Source organism: Ostrea edulis, chromosome 3 (genome assembly GCF_947568905.1).
Source record: "Ostrea edulis chromosome 3, xbOstEdul1.1, whole genome shotgun sequence".
NCBI classification, from domain to species: domain Eukaryota; kingdom Metazoa; phylum Mollusca; class Bivalvia; order Ostreida; family Ostreidae; genus Ostrea; species Ostrea edulis.
In genome coordinates this window covers 33,395,590-33,410,478 of record NC_079166.1, presented here as the reverse complement: position 1 = coordinate 33,410,478, position 14,889 = coordinate 33,395,590, and the positions used below count along the sequence as shown (strand labels likewise).

General features: G+C 34.3%; 2 protein-coding genes across 3 annotated transcripts; one reads left to right on the top strand and one right to left on the bottom strand.

Moving 5' to 3' along the window:
* The first annotated feature begins 805 nt into the window (after positions 1-805).
* On the top strand, positions 806-8,415 carry LOC125676002 (uncharacterized). 2 transcript variants are annotated; one of them, XM_048913872.2, is made up of 4 exons: positions 806-1,083; positions 3,637-3,769; positions 6,249-6,382; positions 7,559-8,415. In XM_048913872.2, the coding sequence occupies exons 1-4, from the start codon at positions 1,038-1,040 to the stop codon at positions 7,822-7,824; spliced, it is 579 nt and encodes a 192-aa protein (XP_048769829.2). In that variant the 5' UTR covers positions 806-1,037; the 3' UTR covers positions 7,825-8,415. The 2 variants fall into 2 exon arrangements, with proteins under 2 accessions (XP_048769829.2, XP_056016489.1); XM_056160514.1 differs by lacking the exon at positions 806-1,083 and adding an exon at positions 2,862-3,533.
* On the bottom strand, positions 8,377-12,510 carry LOC125676001 (uncharacterized). The gene is made up of 2 exons (XM_048913871.2): positions 11,964-12,510; positions 8,377-9,432 (listed from the first exon to the last, which is right to left on the bottom strand). The coding sequence occupies exons 1-2, from the start codon at positions 12,325-12,327 to the stop codon at positions 9,038-9,040; spliced, it is 759 nt and encodes a 252-aa protein (XP_048769828.2). The 5' UTR covers positions 12,328-12,510; the 3' UTR covers positions 8,377-9,037.
* Between the last annotated feature and the right edge of the window lie 2,379 nt (positions 12,511-14,889).

The following is a 14,889-nucleotide window of genomic DNA, read 5'->3' as shown; positions in this document are numbered from 1 at the left end:
AATGATCAGTACATATAGACAATGGTCAGTATATATAGATAATGGTCAGTATATATAGATAATGATCAGTACATATAGATAATGGTCAGTACATATAGATAATATAATGGTCAGTGCATATAGACAATGGTCAGTACATATAGATAATGGTCAGTACAATCATATATATAATGGTTAGTATATATAGATAATGGTCAGTACATATAGATAATGGTCAGTAGATATAAATATATGTAATGGTCAGTATATATCGATGCTGGTCAGTATGTAGTTAATGGTCTTTTAGTTAGCATTTTCGACTTTCTGTTGCTCTATATGGGGAAATGTTATTACTGAAATCTTCAGATATATATACGATAGTAACTACATGTACATTTTGTAATTATCAAACCAAGGTAGTTCAGTATATCAAATTGTGCGATGCGAAACTTCAGATACAGGACTGGAAATGGCTGTGGTTGGTATATTCGATCGTACAACTGAAAACTTTTTAATAAAAAACCTGTATATTCGAAAATAAAGTGAAGATTTGAATCTAAAATTTGAGGATTCTAGAACACCATTTATTTCACTGTATTCCAAGTATGGCCTGTAAATTTACCCTCCTAAAACATCGATAAAATTTTATGTTTTTTAATCTAAAGTTCAGTATATATTGCGCAGCCATGCGACGTCAAAGTTGGTATACTTGAGGGGGCGGGTGTCACCTGAAAAGAATTCATCTTTGAAAAATTAATTTTTCTTCGCCACCTTGGACACTCGGATTAATTAACAGTATAATCAGATCGATGTTAACTACAGTGTATCACATCTAACGATTCTATGCGCAGCCCTATACTACATACTTGGGTTGCGTTGGAGAAGACAATCCTGACACGTTTTAGAGTACAGGGTATGTCAATAATTGGTTATTCATGTCACGTGTTTTCACTGATATGGGTCAAAAACCTCAGGAACTTTAAATTCGTTTGAACAATAACAACAACTAAGCTGAGGTTAAACCAGATTTGAACACTCAGGTGGAATGAGGAAAAACGATGTGGAATCACGGATTTCTAATTATCAATTGGCTTTTTCTCTCTGGTAAGTTTAACATCATCTTAGGTTCAATTATTTTACAAATCATATATGTATATGATATTGTGCATTATAACAGTCTAGAACGCCCGATAGCAGACTTATCATACTACAGAGTTCTGTTTTGTATCTTCTCCGTGGCTGATGTTTTGCTTCCTCGTCGATACCTTTGGCTGTTAAATAGTGATTGATTTTTTTTCCTCTTAAACCTTGTACCTATGTAAATAACATATATATGTGTTATATTCATGTAGTGTATATATACATATTGTATTGAGTTACTAGCCCTGAACGTGTGTCGATATCTGAGTCTCCAGATTCTCCGTTTTAAAAAACGAAAATAGAGCTATTTATAAACAATATACATGTATAGTTATTTCGAAATTAAAAGATTAATATATGATGTAATATAAATGAATCGCCTTAACTTTTTGAGAATGTAGGAAGAAACTAGGAATAGTCGTCATATAAATTACATAACGTACTGTGTGTTTATGTGTAGTTTATCAATATTAACATTGTTGAATGGTTTTTACCCCACCTTTGTTCATTTGTGTTGTAATCCTTTCTTCGAATTCCCAATGGAAAGTGTAAGAGTAATATTGCATAATTTATTGTGTGTCTAGAAGGACTTCGTTTAATGTTGGTGACCTTTCATGGCAGCTGTCATTATGATGAGGGGACATGGTGACATTTAACATATTATGCAGTATCACGCAGAATTTAAGGTCGAATACATTGTAATATTTTAATAAGTAGATTCCTAAGAAATGATAGGACATCGTATCTGATCATGCACATCTTATTTATTGTTTACTAGAAATCCAGCAATATGTTGAATACCCAAATAAAACACTCTTTTTAATAAATAAATAAAAAAAACTCGGGTAAGAAATAGTACTTGTTCTTGTTTTCCAAGACAACGGATATACATTGCCAAAGACGATAAAACAATTCGCTCATTTTGCCTATGATACTCCTCAATATACCGCATCACCCCCACCCCCACCCCCGAACTCGAAATCGCCGGATTTAAAAAGTTTCGGCAAAGGTTTTGATGTCATTCTCACAATGCTGGCAACGACAATTGCTGCAAACAATTTTTTCCCCAAAGATGACGAAAATGAATACAATTCTCCTGCAGAATGTAATTTATTCCCACGATTTCTATATCTCAATTAAGTTAAGAAACAGTGTGGACAATTTAGGGGGGTGGGTAATATATTTCAACTTTTAAATATCATACACAATTTACATTTCCCTTATTATTTAGAATTTTTATAGTTGTGTTTATTACAACCAAAAATTTATATATCACCGCATGCATCCCTTTTTATTTATTTATTGTATCAAGTGTTCTTAGACAACTTTTAAAATGTCATCTTGGTTATTGATTCGTCACCTCTCACCAACATCCTCTTCACATGTCAAGAACTGAAGATGTGAAAGTGAAGTACCACATGAAGCACTGTATGTGTTACCAATTTTTGATTAGCTTTCATGAAAAATCAACTGGAAATCGATTTCAGAAACAGAATTTTAAAAATAATTGTTTTGATTGCTTTATATATACAGTAGTTATAGAAATAAGTACACCCTTCACTGAGTTACCTGTGTGAGCTAGCAAATAAATCGACATTACTCATATGCTTTGGTACTCTATTTTCATATTCGATGGGAACACTAAACAACTGTGTCAACACAAAAACAAGGAAGTTTGTTCCCAACGAAACTCTCTCTCTCTCTCTCTCTCTCTCTCTCTCTCTCTCTCTCTCTCTCTCTCTCTGTTTTGGAACTGTCACTTATCGCATTCAAATACAATTAGACTCTTCTTATATTACTGTATAAGCCTAACAGTCACTCCTACTTGTACTTTGTCGATTTTATGGCTATAGCAGATGGGGTGTACTTTTATTGCCTTTGAACAAATAAACAACAACTTCAATAATTTCAATTTTACAACGGTGTATCTTGAGATCTGCGTCGAGACAGTAGCCAAAATGACAAAAGTACACATTGGTACCTGTGATTTTAACAATATAAATATTGACGAATATTTGCCAAGTTATTAAGAGTTTTCGTTGTCAAATATACTGTATAAACATAAGTCGCTTATGTACCAGTGTATGTCTTAACTCCGAAAAAAAATGTTGTTTGTGAACAACCTTCTTCGGAGAAAAAAAAAGTTGCATAATTTGCTTCATATCAATGTTCTTCTAAGCACCCGTTTACCCCCATGCCACCTCTTTAATCATCTCTGGGATAACTTGGTCATGAGAAAATGACATTCTTTTACTTTTTACGGAGAGAAGCAGTGCTGAATAAAATCAAACCAATTGATAGGAGAACTGGGACTGTACGAATTTCTATATCAGCTGACACCCTTTACCAATCCGGCAGTTCAGTGGTCTTGTGAGGTGTCACTCTCATCATGCAATGTTTCACTTTCATTCAAGGCAAGAAAAACAGAAGGAAATAAAAAATAAAAAAGGAAAGAATTTAAATTGAATGAGAGAATATCACCATTGCCTTCCTATTTTCATTTATTGTCTATTTCAGTAACGGTGGGCGATCCTGATTTATTTCCCACTCGGAATGACTGCTCCAACATTAACTGCAGTGTAGCAAATAACACTGGTCACATGTGCTGTTCAGACTATACCCGGGAAAACGGTGGAAATGAAGATGAGTCGTGAGTATAGTGGTTTAAGAGTATTCTTCTTAGGTTAAATTTTTTCGTTTGTTCTGAGAAGGGGACAGGTCGTCCCTAGGATTTATGTACATGTATCGTTGGTCATTTTAGTGTTTCTCTCTCTCTCTCTCTCTCTCTCTCTCTCTCTCTCTCTCTCTCTCTCTCTCTCTCTCTCTCTCTCTCTCTCTCTCTCTCCATTTCCGATGTTTTTGCCTTCGACATCTTTACCAAATGAACAATTGAAATGATAGCCATTTCCTCATATTGAAGGTAAAAATATTGGATATTATTATATTTCTATATGAATAAAATCTAATGCGCATCTCTAGTTTATTTTGAGTTTACATTTTCGTTCTGTGTGCGACCTATTTCGGCCCGATATATATATATATATATATATATATATATATATATATGCAAAGCACTAAAATGACCAACGACACAAACAACCAGATTGTCAAATTTTCGGGACGACCCGTCCCTTCTTCAGGACAAACGAAAATAATTACATAATGTGGCCAATATCAACAGAGAATAATAACAAAAACTACATATAAATACATCTAGCACTATAACTACACTAATCTACAAACGTATTTACAACGCAGACTACATGTTTTTGGTATATATATATATATATATATATATATATATATATATATATATATATATATATATATATATTATCGTAAACGTCGTCTAGAGTGTATCAAATCATATCTAGTCAACTCTTTGTTTACAGCTAGCGTGCAAGACTAGTGAATAGAGACACAAAATTTCATTGGACTACCAATATATAATAAGCAATCGTATCAATTTTGGAATTCCTCATTTATCGTTGGTCCGATGTTGAAGAAATCAAATGTTATATTTGAGAAGTAATGATCGCGTTTCCATTTATGTTGCAGGATAACCTTCGAGGCCGAGAAATGTTGTTTTGAAATATAAATCGTTAGCCGAGGCTTTTATATTTCAAACAACATTTCGAGACTAATGATTGATTGATTGTATCTTGCTTAACGTCTCGCTCGAGAATTTTTCACTCATATGGAGACTAATGAGGTTATCCTGCAACATGCATGAAAACAAGAAATTTATCTCTATTCTACTACAGCTCAGAAAAGTTACGAATTAGGTCACTGTGACATCATGGCAGTTTAAAAAAAAGGCCTACATTTTTTTTTCCTTTTTGCTGACGAAAAAGGTGAGATGGTAGGGGTAATCAAAATCTCTTTTGGAAAATAATTCATGTATTTATTTTGAATTTAACGAATTATGTAATTTGCTTTGAATACATGTTGTAATGTGAGTGATATGGCATTCCTACTAGCTCTGGCTAGTGGGTTAACCCTTCAGCTCGATTGGTAGAGTGCTGGACTTGAGTGCCAGAGACCCGGGTTTAAATCCCATCAGAGGCATAAAAATGTCTCTGTTACATTTGGCGCCCACGTTGGGACCTAGGTTATCTCTGGCGGGTGAGAGAGATTGTATGTGCATCGCCATGTTTATATGTGTATCGCTCTCGGAATGCAGACGATTGGTTTATATATTCTTCAATCATTAATGAATTTGTTTTAAAATATATATTGATTGATATTTATGTTTATAAAATTGAATTATCTGTCATCGACTTTATTGTTGCATTAGCAAAACTCGAAGCGCATGCGAGATGTGTATCAATTTTCTCGTAATCTGTTAATACTTACATGTATGATAGTTTATCGTAGAATAATGACCGCGGCATTCCTGTACATGCTATTCTCATAAACTTCAATGTAAAATTCTAGGTGAAATAGATCAAGCAGTAAACAAATCTTTAAATATTACTATGATAGATCTTTTTTTTTAATTTGATGAACCCTTCAATATGATACCATGATTACAAAACTCCCACTATCCATTTACTAATATATGAAATATGGGCGTTATACATTGAATACCTTAAAACAATTAATCCATCCATAATGAAGGCTATTCCAGCAAATGTCAGGGTCAAGAAATAAATCATACTGTATATGCTTCAGTTGATTATTAAGGTTAACTACCAGTCTGTATAATATTTTCATTAACCTATTTTTACGAGTCAAATTTTGACCTATTTTGATGCAGTGACCTAACATTTTTTTTTTAAATATCTACATGTATTGTGATAAAGTTACATCAGATGATGTGAGGACAAATCTTGAACTTCAGTTAGTTGCTGTTATTTGCACAACAAATATTCTACACTTATATTTTGAAAGTATTTCTAAGAACCCGAACTTTCCATTGTTGTCAGTAATGTTTCAACCATGGAAAATTAACAAATAGCATTCCGTGGATAATCTTATCAAAGATCATGAATTCGGTTTTTTGACTGTTGAAAATACATGCATCACCATGTTAAGAAGCACTCGCCAGAGAGACTGTTTTTGCATAAAGTGTCATTTGGACATGAAACACGAGCAAAAATCAACTTCATTTGCAATTTTTATTCCAGAAGTACCACCTCAGCCATAATATTTTTTGTTGCTGTTATCGGATCGCTCATTACAGTGATAGCCCTGATGCTCCTGTGTATAAACTGTAAAAATATGTGCAGTCGTCTCTATCACAAAGAGACCTCGGATTTAGGTAGGTATATTACGATATATACAAGTATCACTGTGTGATTTATAAGAAAACCTCGATGTTTAGTTGTTCTTTAAAAAATGCTAGTATTTGCAATTTATCTTACATGTCTCTTACCATAAACTAATTGTAAAAAAACCCTAAATTGCATGTCCACTGTCAGTGTCAAGGCCGTTTACATTAGACGTACAGTGCACAACTGCAGCGCATACATGAAGAAATGGCTATCATTACAAATTGTGAAGATATCAAAGGCCAAAAAAATGGAAATGTAAATAAAATGGTATGAATACTGACCCTAGGAAGTTTAGTTTGTCTTTAATGTCCATAATTGGTGACAAAACACTTCCTTATTCGTAGCTGTATTTAATAAATACAGGGACCTTTATGCTTATTAAGTCTTTGTAGATGAATAAGACTATCTCACATTACCTTGAACTTTCTACGGCGACGCACTGTTGAGAATTACATGTCACTCAGAAAGATACGCGATGCATGTCGTCTGTTCTTCATGATGCATCAATCAAATTCGATTACATTTACATCTAATCCGGGTTAGAATAGGTCCTCAGTACCCCCAATCTAATTATTATCATTTTATTCATTTATAAAGCGCAAAATTACATATAGTTTCTATGCGCTGTACAATATTTGTGCTATGATCCACTTACATGTATCTACTATCGCTACACTTCAGTACTTGTAGCGATAGTAGATGAGCGGATCATAGGATCTAATTTTAATTGGATTGTCAGTACCCCTTGCTTGTCGTAAGAGGCGACTAAATGGGGCGGTTCTTCGGATGAGACTGCAAACACTTAGGCCCCGTGTCACTGCAGGTGTGGCACGATAAAGACCCCTCCCTGCTCAGAGGCTGTAAGCACCGAGCATAGGCCTAAATTTTACAACCCTTAACCGGCAATGGTGATGTCTCCATATGAGTGAAAAATTCTCGAGAGGGACGTTAAACAATGTACAACCAATCATTCAATAGATTACCTTTATACGATCACGTGGTTGCGACGTTTAATTACGTCACTGATTGACGTCGTTACGACACGAGTCTCAGCAGGGAACCTCTATATATACAAACTCCAAGGTGAATGTGTAGCGGTCATAATATTATTCTCCGAGGAAACCAACCCTTTTTAAATGATTAGATATAAATTTAATTTGTAGGGCGCAGCTCATCGGTCAACACTGTATCTGCCGCAGTGCAGACGAATTCAACAGACTTGCCGCCTCCTTACGCTTTTCAGGATCTGTATCATAGCAGTAATGAATGTGGCGACATAGCGGAACTGCACATTCCAAGGTGTCCGTCCTACGTGATGCATCCTCCGAAATACCAAGAAGTCATTTCTGAAGATGAACTGGGGAATGTTGAAAATATCACTGATGACACTGCAATTGAATTTTCCATTAATTCTGGTGTTGTCGCTTAATTTTATTAGTGATTTATCTCCATGAAATGCATTTATGATTTGATATTTTTTGTGATATTATGATTTTGATACAAGATGCATTTTGAAATGTGTTCAATTTTTTAAATCGGACTTTTGTATATAATTTTGGCAATAGTTGCGAAATGATATTTGTCTCAATCCAGGGTATGCTATATAGTATGCCAAGAATTGTTACGTATAATATTCAAGCAAGATCGAATCGTAAGAAGTGAAAGTGAAAGTAACACTATTAAAGTGGAGGTGAGTGTGTGAAGAAGTGTTATTTGTGTATTTATTCACAGAATGTCTCATGGTGTGTTTCTATCTATGGGTGCGAGTCCAGTCCACATTTCTATTCTGTAATATTAGCGAGTGTTCGAATCTTTTTCGATTGTGCCATGTACATAATGTATATATATATATGACTTATGATGTCATTGTACATCTGTATACATGTATTTAACTATATCATAATGAATCTTTGTTATTTTTGTTGTTGATTTATCTTGGAATGTAAATCATGATACATGTACATATAACATTACAAAGGCATTTCTTATATGTATTTTTTAATAAAATCACATTGCAGTATTTCACATGTCACATATTTGTACACTAGTTTTCTACATGTATGGTAAACTGTTACATAATAAAATATTATTTATTTTAAACTGTTCTCTGTCTCATTAATATCAGAGTTAGCTAATAGTTTTATTGAGATCCTTTGTAATTATGATGTTTTTGTATTGATGTTACGTTCCATTTCAAAATGTTTCACTCATATAGAAACTTGACCGGTGAGAGAACAAACGTATTTATTTCAATCCATTTCATTATACTGTAAACCGACTTTATTTCGCGAGTTACTAGTGATGAACTGGTTCGCGGCTACTAATTTTCGCGACGAAGATAATCTTGAACGTACATGTACAAGAAAAAATCAAATGGCTGGTTCACGGCGAGAAATATTCGCAATGAGGTGGTTCTCGCGAAACTCGCGAAGATTTCTCACACGCGAATATAAGTTGGTTTACAGTAAGTTGGTGATAGCAAGTAATTCCTTTGTCATTGTCTCTTTACTTTGACTAGTACTACTAATACTGCAATATACTATCAAGCTTAATACACTGAACATCTGTATGGCAAAAACTGTGTGGCCCATCCTATACTTTGTTTTCTATTTATAATCACACCACGCTAAGATCCTAAACCTTCAGATTTTGACACCACTGAAAGAGGAATAATATGCATTGGTATGATAATCTCCACCACCAGTGTAGGCTATCCACGCCGTATCTCCCGTCGCCAGATTCACCACCGCCATTTTGCTGCAAGGTTGGTGGCCATCGGTGCCTTTCGTGTGACAATAGTTAGCTGAGATTTCTTTATCGTTCACAATCAACGCAGTGTGCGTTACCATTTTGTACACGGCTAAAATATGCCACCCAAAAACATACAAGCCATCCATTGGAGCAGTGAATTTGCCGGTTACGTTGCTATAGCCGTTGCCATGATTGAGGATCACGTGATCGAATATCAACGTCGAACGTTTACTTCCTTGAGAACTAAATGTCATCCGTGCCTCAAAGGCTATTGGTTTTGCATATTCTGAAAAAAAGGGATACTCTTTGGAAAATTCATACACTTAATCCAGAAAAATAATGCAACGCCTAAATACAAATAACAGCGTGCCTATTATACTTCCCAGATTTTTTATATTTATAGAGGATATTAATGTTTCGTTCTTGGATGAAAAGGTGAAGATAACGAACAGTGATCAATCTTATAATACAAAATTAAGATTTGGGCAAACATGGACCCCCGGATATACTAGAGGTGGGATCAGGTGCCTAGGAGGAGTAAGCATCACACCCGTCGTGAGCCCTATATCTTGATCAGGTAAACGTGGTAATCCGTAGTCAGAATCAGTATATAAAGAACGGTCTAACAATAGGTATGAAAAACGTCAGACAGCATTTCACCCAATGAGTCAATGACATTTATACCTTTATAAATTACTTTCTATATAAATCAATACAATAAAAAGTCCAATAATTCAAATGTTCTCACAGTACATTGTTGACCGGTCCTTTTTTGGTTGATGTTTGACTGCTCAGTCAACATCAAGCGAACTTTTGACATATGACATCACGCCTTATTTGCGGCTATACGACCAATACGCAACGTTACAGAAACGTCAATATGGCCTGGTTTTCTCGAAAAGAACTTAAGTCGAAACTTCGACTTAGATTTTACTCAAATTTAGACTGCTCAAATAGAAGAAAACTCAATTTTAAGTTTGAGATTTCTTCGAGAAATCCAAGCCTGGCTTTACGTCGGGTTGGGCTGTGCAGCTTGTACATATATATAATTATACAAAGCATCTTTGCTAATAACACTGATTTTTTGTTGGTATATCTACATTATCATAGTCTCAAACAAAATAACATTTCACACCATTGCTATAGAATGGAGCGCCAAATTAACATAAACTCAAACAATTACAGATATATTTGATTATTTGAAGATATCAATAATTCATTTGGTGCGCGTAACAATTCAATTAAAGACCTCTTTATATAGTTATTGATATCTTCAATTCTGAATTGTTGAACGCTATACTTGAATTGTTGTTCTCTTTAAAGGGGCATGGACACGATTTGAGCTGAAAATTTTCAAATCCCCCCCCCCCCCCCATTTTTATTGCTTATAATGCTTAACTAAACTATTTTTAATGGTCAACCCAACTTTGAACATTAGTTGTTGAGTTAAAAATGAGATACAGGACTCGCAATTCTTTGTTATGTAAACAAGGCTCGTGCCATGTTTTTGTTTACATTAAACTGTTTAATAGAAAATAGCGTGTTTAAAACAAAATGAGATGTGCCAAACATTACGAAATATTTGATTGTGCTAAGAATTAACTTATATATTGAAAAAATCTGCTTTAAACGAAGCTTTTACTAGTTTAATTAACCTATGTAAACAAAAAAAATTCGGCTCACATCGTGTCCATGTCCCTTTAAGTGGATTGATAATCAAATCAAACAAATGAATTAATGCGCGCTACAATCAAATGAAGAGAGTAATAATTCAATTAAAGCACGTATCAATTCAAATAATGCTCGCAATAATTGAATTATTGCTCTCTTCAATTGAATTAACGAAATCATTACTTCAATTGATGCTCACAATAATTCTTTTAAAGAGAGCAACCATATAATTAGACTTATATTCAATTCAACATATCCACAATTAAATTAATGATATCTTTAATTGAATTGTTGCTCTCTTTAAAATAATTGATGCGCGCTTAATTTCTTATACAGAAGCATTGTAATTAATTAGAAATATTTTCAATTGAATTGAAGAGATGATCACATAATTTATACCGAGCTTCAAATTAAATTTTGTGAGCAATTTTTCCACCACATTGATGCACGTATCGATTCATTTAATTGATGAGAGCAATAATTGAATTGATGAGCGCATCCATTCAATTACTGTTCTTTTGAATTGAATTAAAATCAATTATAATTGCTCTCATAAAATAAATTAATGCGTGCATCAAATTAATTATTGCTATCATCAAATAAATTGATGCGTGCATTAATTCAACTGATGAGAGCAATAATTGAATTGATGAGAGCAACAATTTATTTGATGCGTGCATCAGTTCAATTATTGCGCGCAACAATTGGATTGATGATATCTTCAAATAATTAAAGATATGTTATTTTTTTTGTTGAATTTATGTTAATTTGGCGCTCAATGTTATAGCCGTTACTATAAAGAGAAAAACAGCGCGCGTCCACGAACCTTCAGGACAATCCTCGTGTTTTAACAAAGTTCAAAACAAAATGGAAGCTGTTCAACATCTGAGACTGAATGATTGTACCTCCAAGGTTTGTTTATGCTTTCGTCACGGTGTAAAGGTAAATCGGATTGCATGCAGTGACATATAATATAGCTACATGTACATACACATATCATCATGTAACATTTTAGCTGAATTTCCATCTGAGTTACTTTTCTACCCAGACAAGCGATGGATCTGCTTTGCAAGTAAAAATTCATTTGCATTTCAAAAGTGGTTTTGATATTGAAGAAAATTCAGAAAAGACACGCATATCTCATACCTGTTAGATTCTTGCTTATCCGTGTATATTTCATGTCCAAGTCCTCCACAGATCCACGTAACGCGATAGTCTCGTTCAACTGAGATTTCATGTCCGTCAGCTCCTTTTCCTGAACCAGCAGTTTGCTCAGGAAGCCCTGTTTTATACCTTCATTCTCCTTCTTTAAGTTCGCTACGTCATTTTCTAAGCTTTTGACTTTCTTTTCCAACTCCAGTCTGATCAAGGTTTCCTGGTTTACGAGAATTTGTTGGATTGAGGATTTTTCGACTTTTAGCGAGGTATTTTCCTTTGTCACAATGCTCGTCCGGTTTGAAGAAACGAACATCACAGAGAAAATCAGCACAGCAACATTTAGAAAGAACATCGTGCCTAATAAATGAGAGGAAGCTCTTCAGATGAATGATATAAGGTGTATTCAAACTTTCAAGGCTAAAACTTCAATATTATTGAAGTAAATATAAACAAAATAGTTTCTCTCGCCCAGTGATTCGGATAGACAGCTGTCTTCTTAAACGCGAATGAAAATATCCAGATCACTGCAATGCACTTGTTTATAAAGAATAAAGACCTGATTTTAAGCATGTGTACTATAGTCAATGGATTGATTATAAACTTTTTCAAAATGTTTAATAAATATTTGGAGACTGTTGAGAAGTGGGAAACATATGTTAATTTCTTAGTCACCAGCAGTTACTTTTCTTGGCATGTAGTGTGGGTTGATATACTTCAAGTGTGTCTGATTGATGTTTGTCATATATATGAATTGCATGTACGAGATAAAGAAGACTAATGGGGACCTGATGTGATTCAACGAGTACTGTGTAATCATCATTGTTCATAGGGGGTTGATGTTCGTGGATTTTGTGGGTCACTCTAACCCACGAATTTACGTGTCCTCGAACATTTTTTAAACTAAGTAGAGTTATCTCTCCTAGTACATCGTATCGCTTACCCACGAAATTACGTCCGCACGAAACAGCAAAATTTTGCTTACCCACGAACATTGGCTCCCATGAATTAAAATTATTCCACAGCACTAGCGTTAACGATAGTCACATGGTCTCAAACAGGTTCCATGGGCTTGATATCTATTTCTCTCTTTGCTTCCATGTTTTCAAAACATAACTCTCAAAAGCAAACATTACAAGTTTGGTACATCCTTTCCAGGAGCGCGTTTTACAAAAGAACTTACGACTTAAGGCCAACTTTACATACTGCAATTTTCCAGTTTATTGTAAGATCATTCACTCCAAATGCAAAATATGTTTTTTAGAATGTTGAAAATTAAGCCTCAGAAAAGTTTTCCTTCACTCACTCAAAGTAATAACAGTGTAATACAATTTAAGACTTGCGACTTTGTCGTAAGTTGTTTTGTAAAACGCGTCCCAGAATCCTTTCCTCTGGTCCCTGGTGCCATGAAAATTATGATTTTGGTAAAGGGCAACCTACTCTTTCTAAAAATTCATTTAGTTTCAAGTACGTAACAATAGCTTTAAAAAAGATTTCTCCTCCTATATGACTTATCCGATAGACTTGAAACTTTGTACAATGCTTCACCGCCATTTGTAGATGTGCATATTGTCGGAGCGTGAGGATCCAATTATTTCCTAAAATTTATAGTGGATCTAAGAGGGGTGGAAGATGTTAACTAACTTGTGAATACTTCTACTTCTACATTTATATGGCTTATTTGATAGACTAGAAACTTTGAACATTATCATTTGCAGATGTGCATGTTGTCGGGACAGGAGGATCCAACTGTTATCATTAAATCTATAATGGATCTAAGAGGGGTGGGTGGTGTAAAACAGCTAGAGAACACACCTCCTATATGGCTTATCGGATAGCCTTGAAGTTTTGTACAATACTTTATTATCAATTAATGTTGTTCACATTGTTCTGACCCAGGGATCTAATATTTTACTACCATTTACAGCGGATCTATAGCTTTTTTCATGTACAAGGGTATGTTCACTTTCCCTCGGATACTTCAGCAGTCATTATTTTGTATCATACGCAACAATGACATTGGTCACATCGATGATGAATCTTTTTTCTATCTTTTTCCTCAATGCACAAAGTACAGTTCATAATGTCTATGTCCCTGCTCATGATTTCTCCTCAATACCATGCACCACATTAAAGGGAGAGGTTGTAATGTGGAACACTTTCAATTTCGGGAGCAGGGGATACTTGCTTTTAAGATGTTTTAAAATATTTTATTCAATATTCTTGTCTTATGATATAAAGAATGGAGTCACATATTGCATGTGATTGTCAATTGGATATTTACAAGAGGTAATGAAAATTTGTGTTTAATTGCATCATCTGAAAGTAAATGAATTGACACTAAGTTATGGATTAATGATACTTCAAATATGTTGTTTATAAGTTTAATTTTATTAATCTTTTATTAGAAATTTTGAGAGAAAAAGGATATGTACATTTGTATTTAGTACATCATAACATTCATGCAATTAGGGTTTGAACAAAAGGTAAGTTGATCTCGGTTGAGATTCGGCTCGGCTGAATATTTTGACTGACGCCTTCACCGAATCTAGGAGCAGTTCTTCATAATTCATGTCTGGAAATTTACTTTCAGCTTCGGTCACTTCTAGCAATTAAAATGCACTTAGGTGACACTGCTGTTCGCTTCAAATAAGTGATTTGACTGTTAAACTAACTCTCTATCACCATTAATGCTGTATTACTTACCATGTAGGTATAAAAATCCCAAAATGAAAACAGACACTACCTTTTTCCGTTCAAATGAAGATTTCCATGGCACAATATTTGATCTCCTGGAATTGAAGAGTTCCTATAGTCTGCTTTATCTAGTTACTGATACATCGTATCTTTACATACCTACCTGCATTTCGCTAATTTAAAAAAAACAAACTATAGGAACTCTTCAACTTTGGGAGAT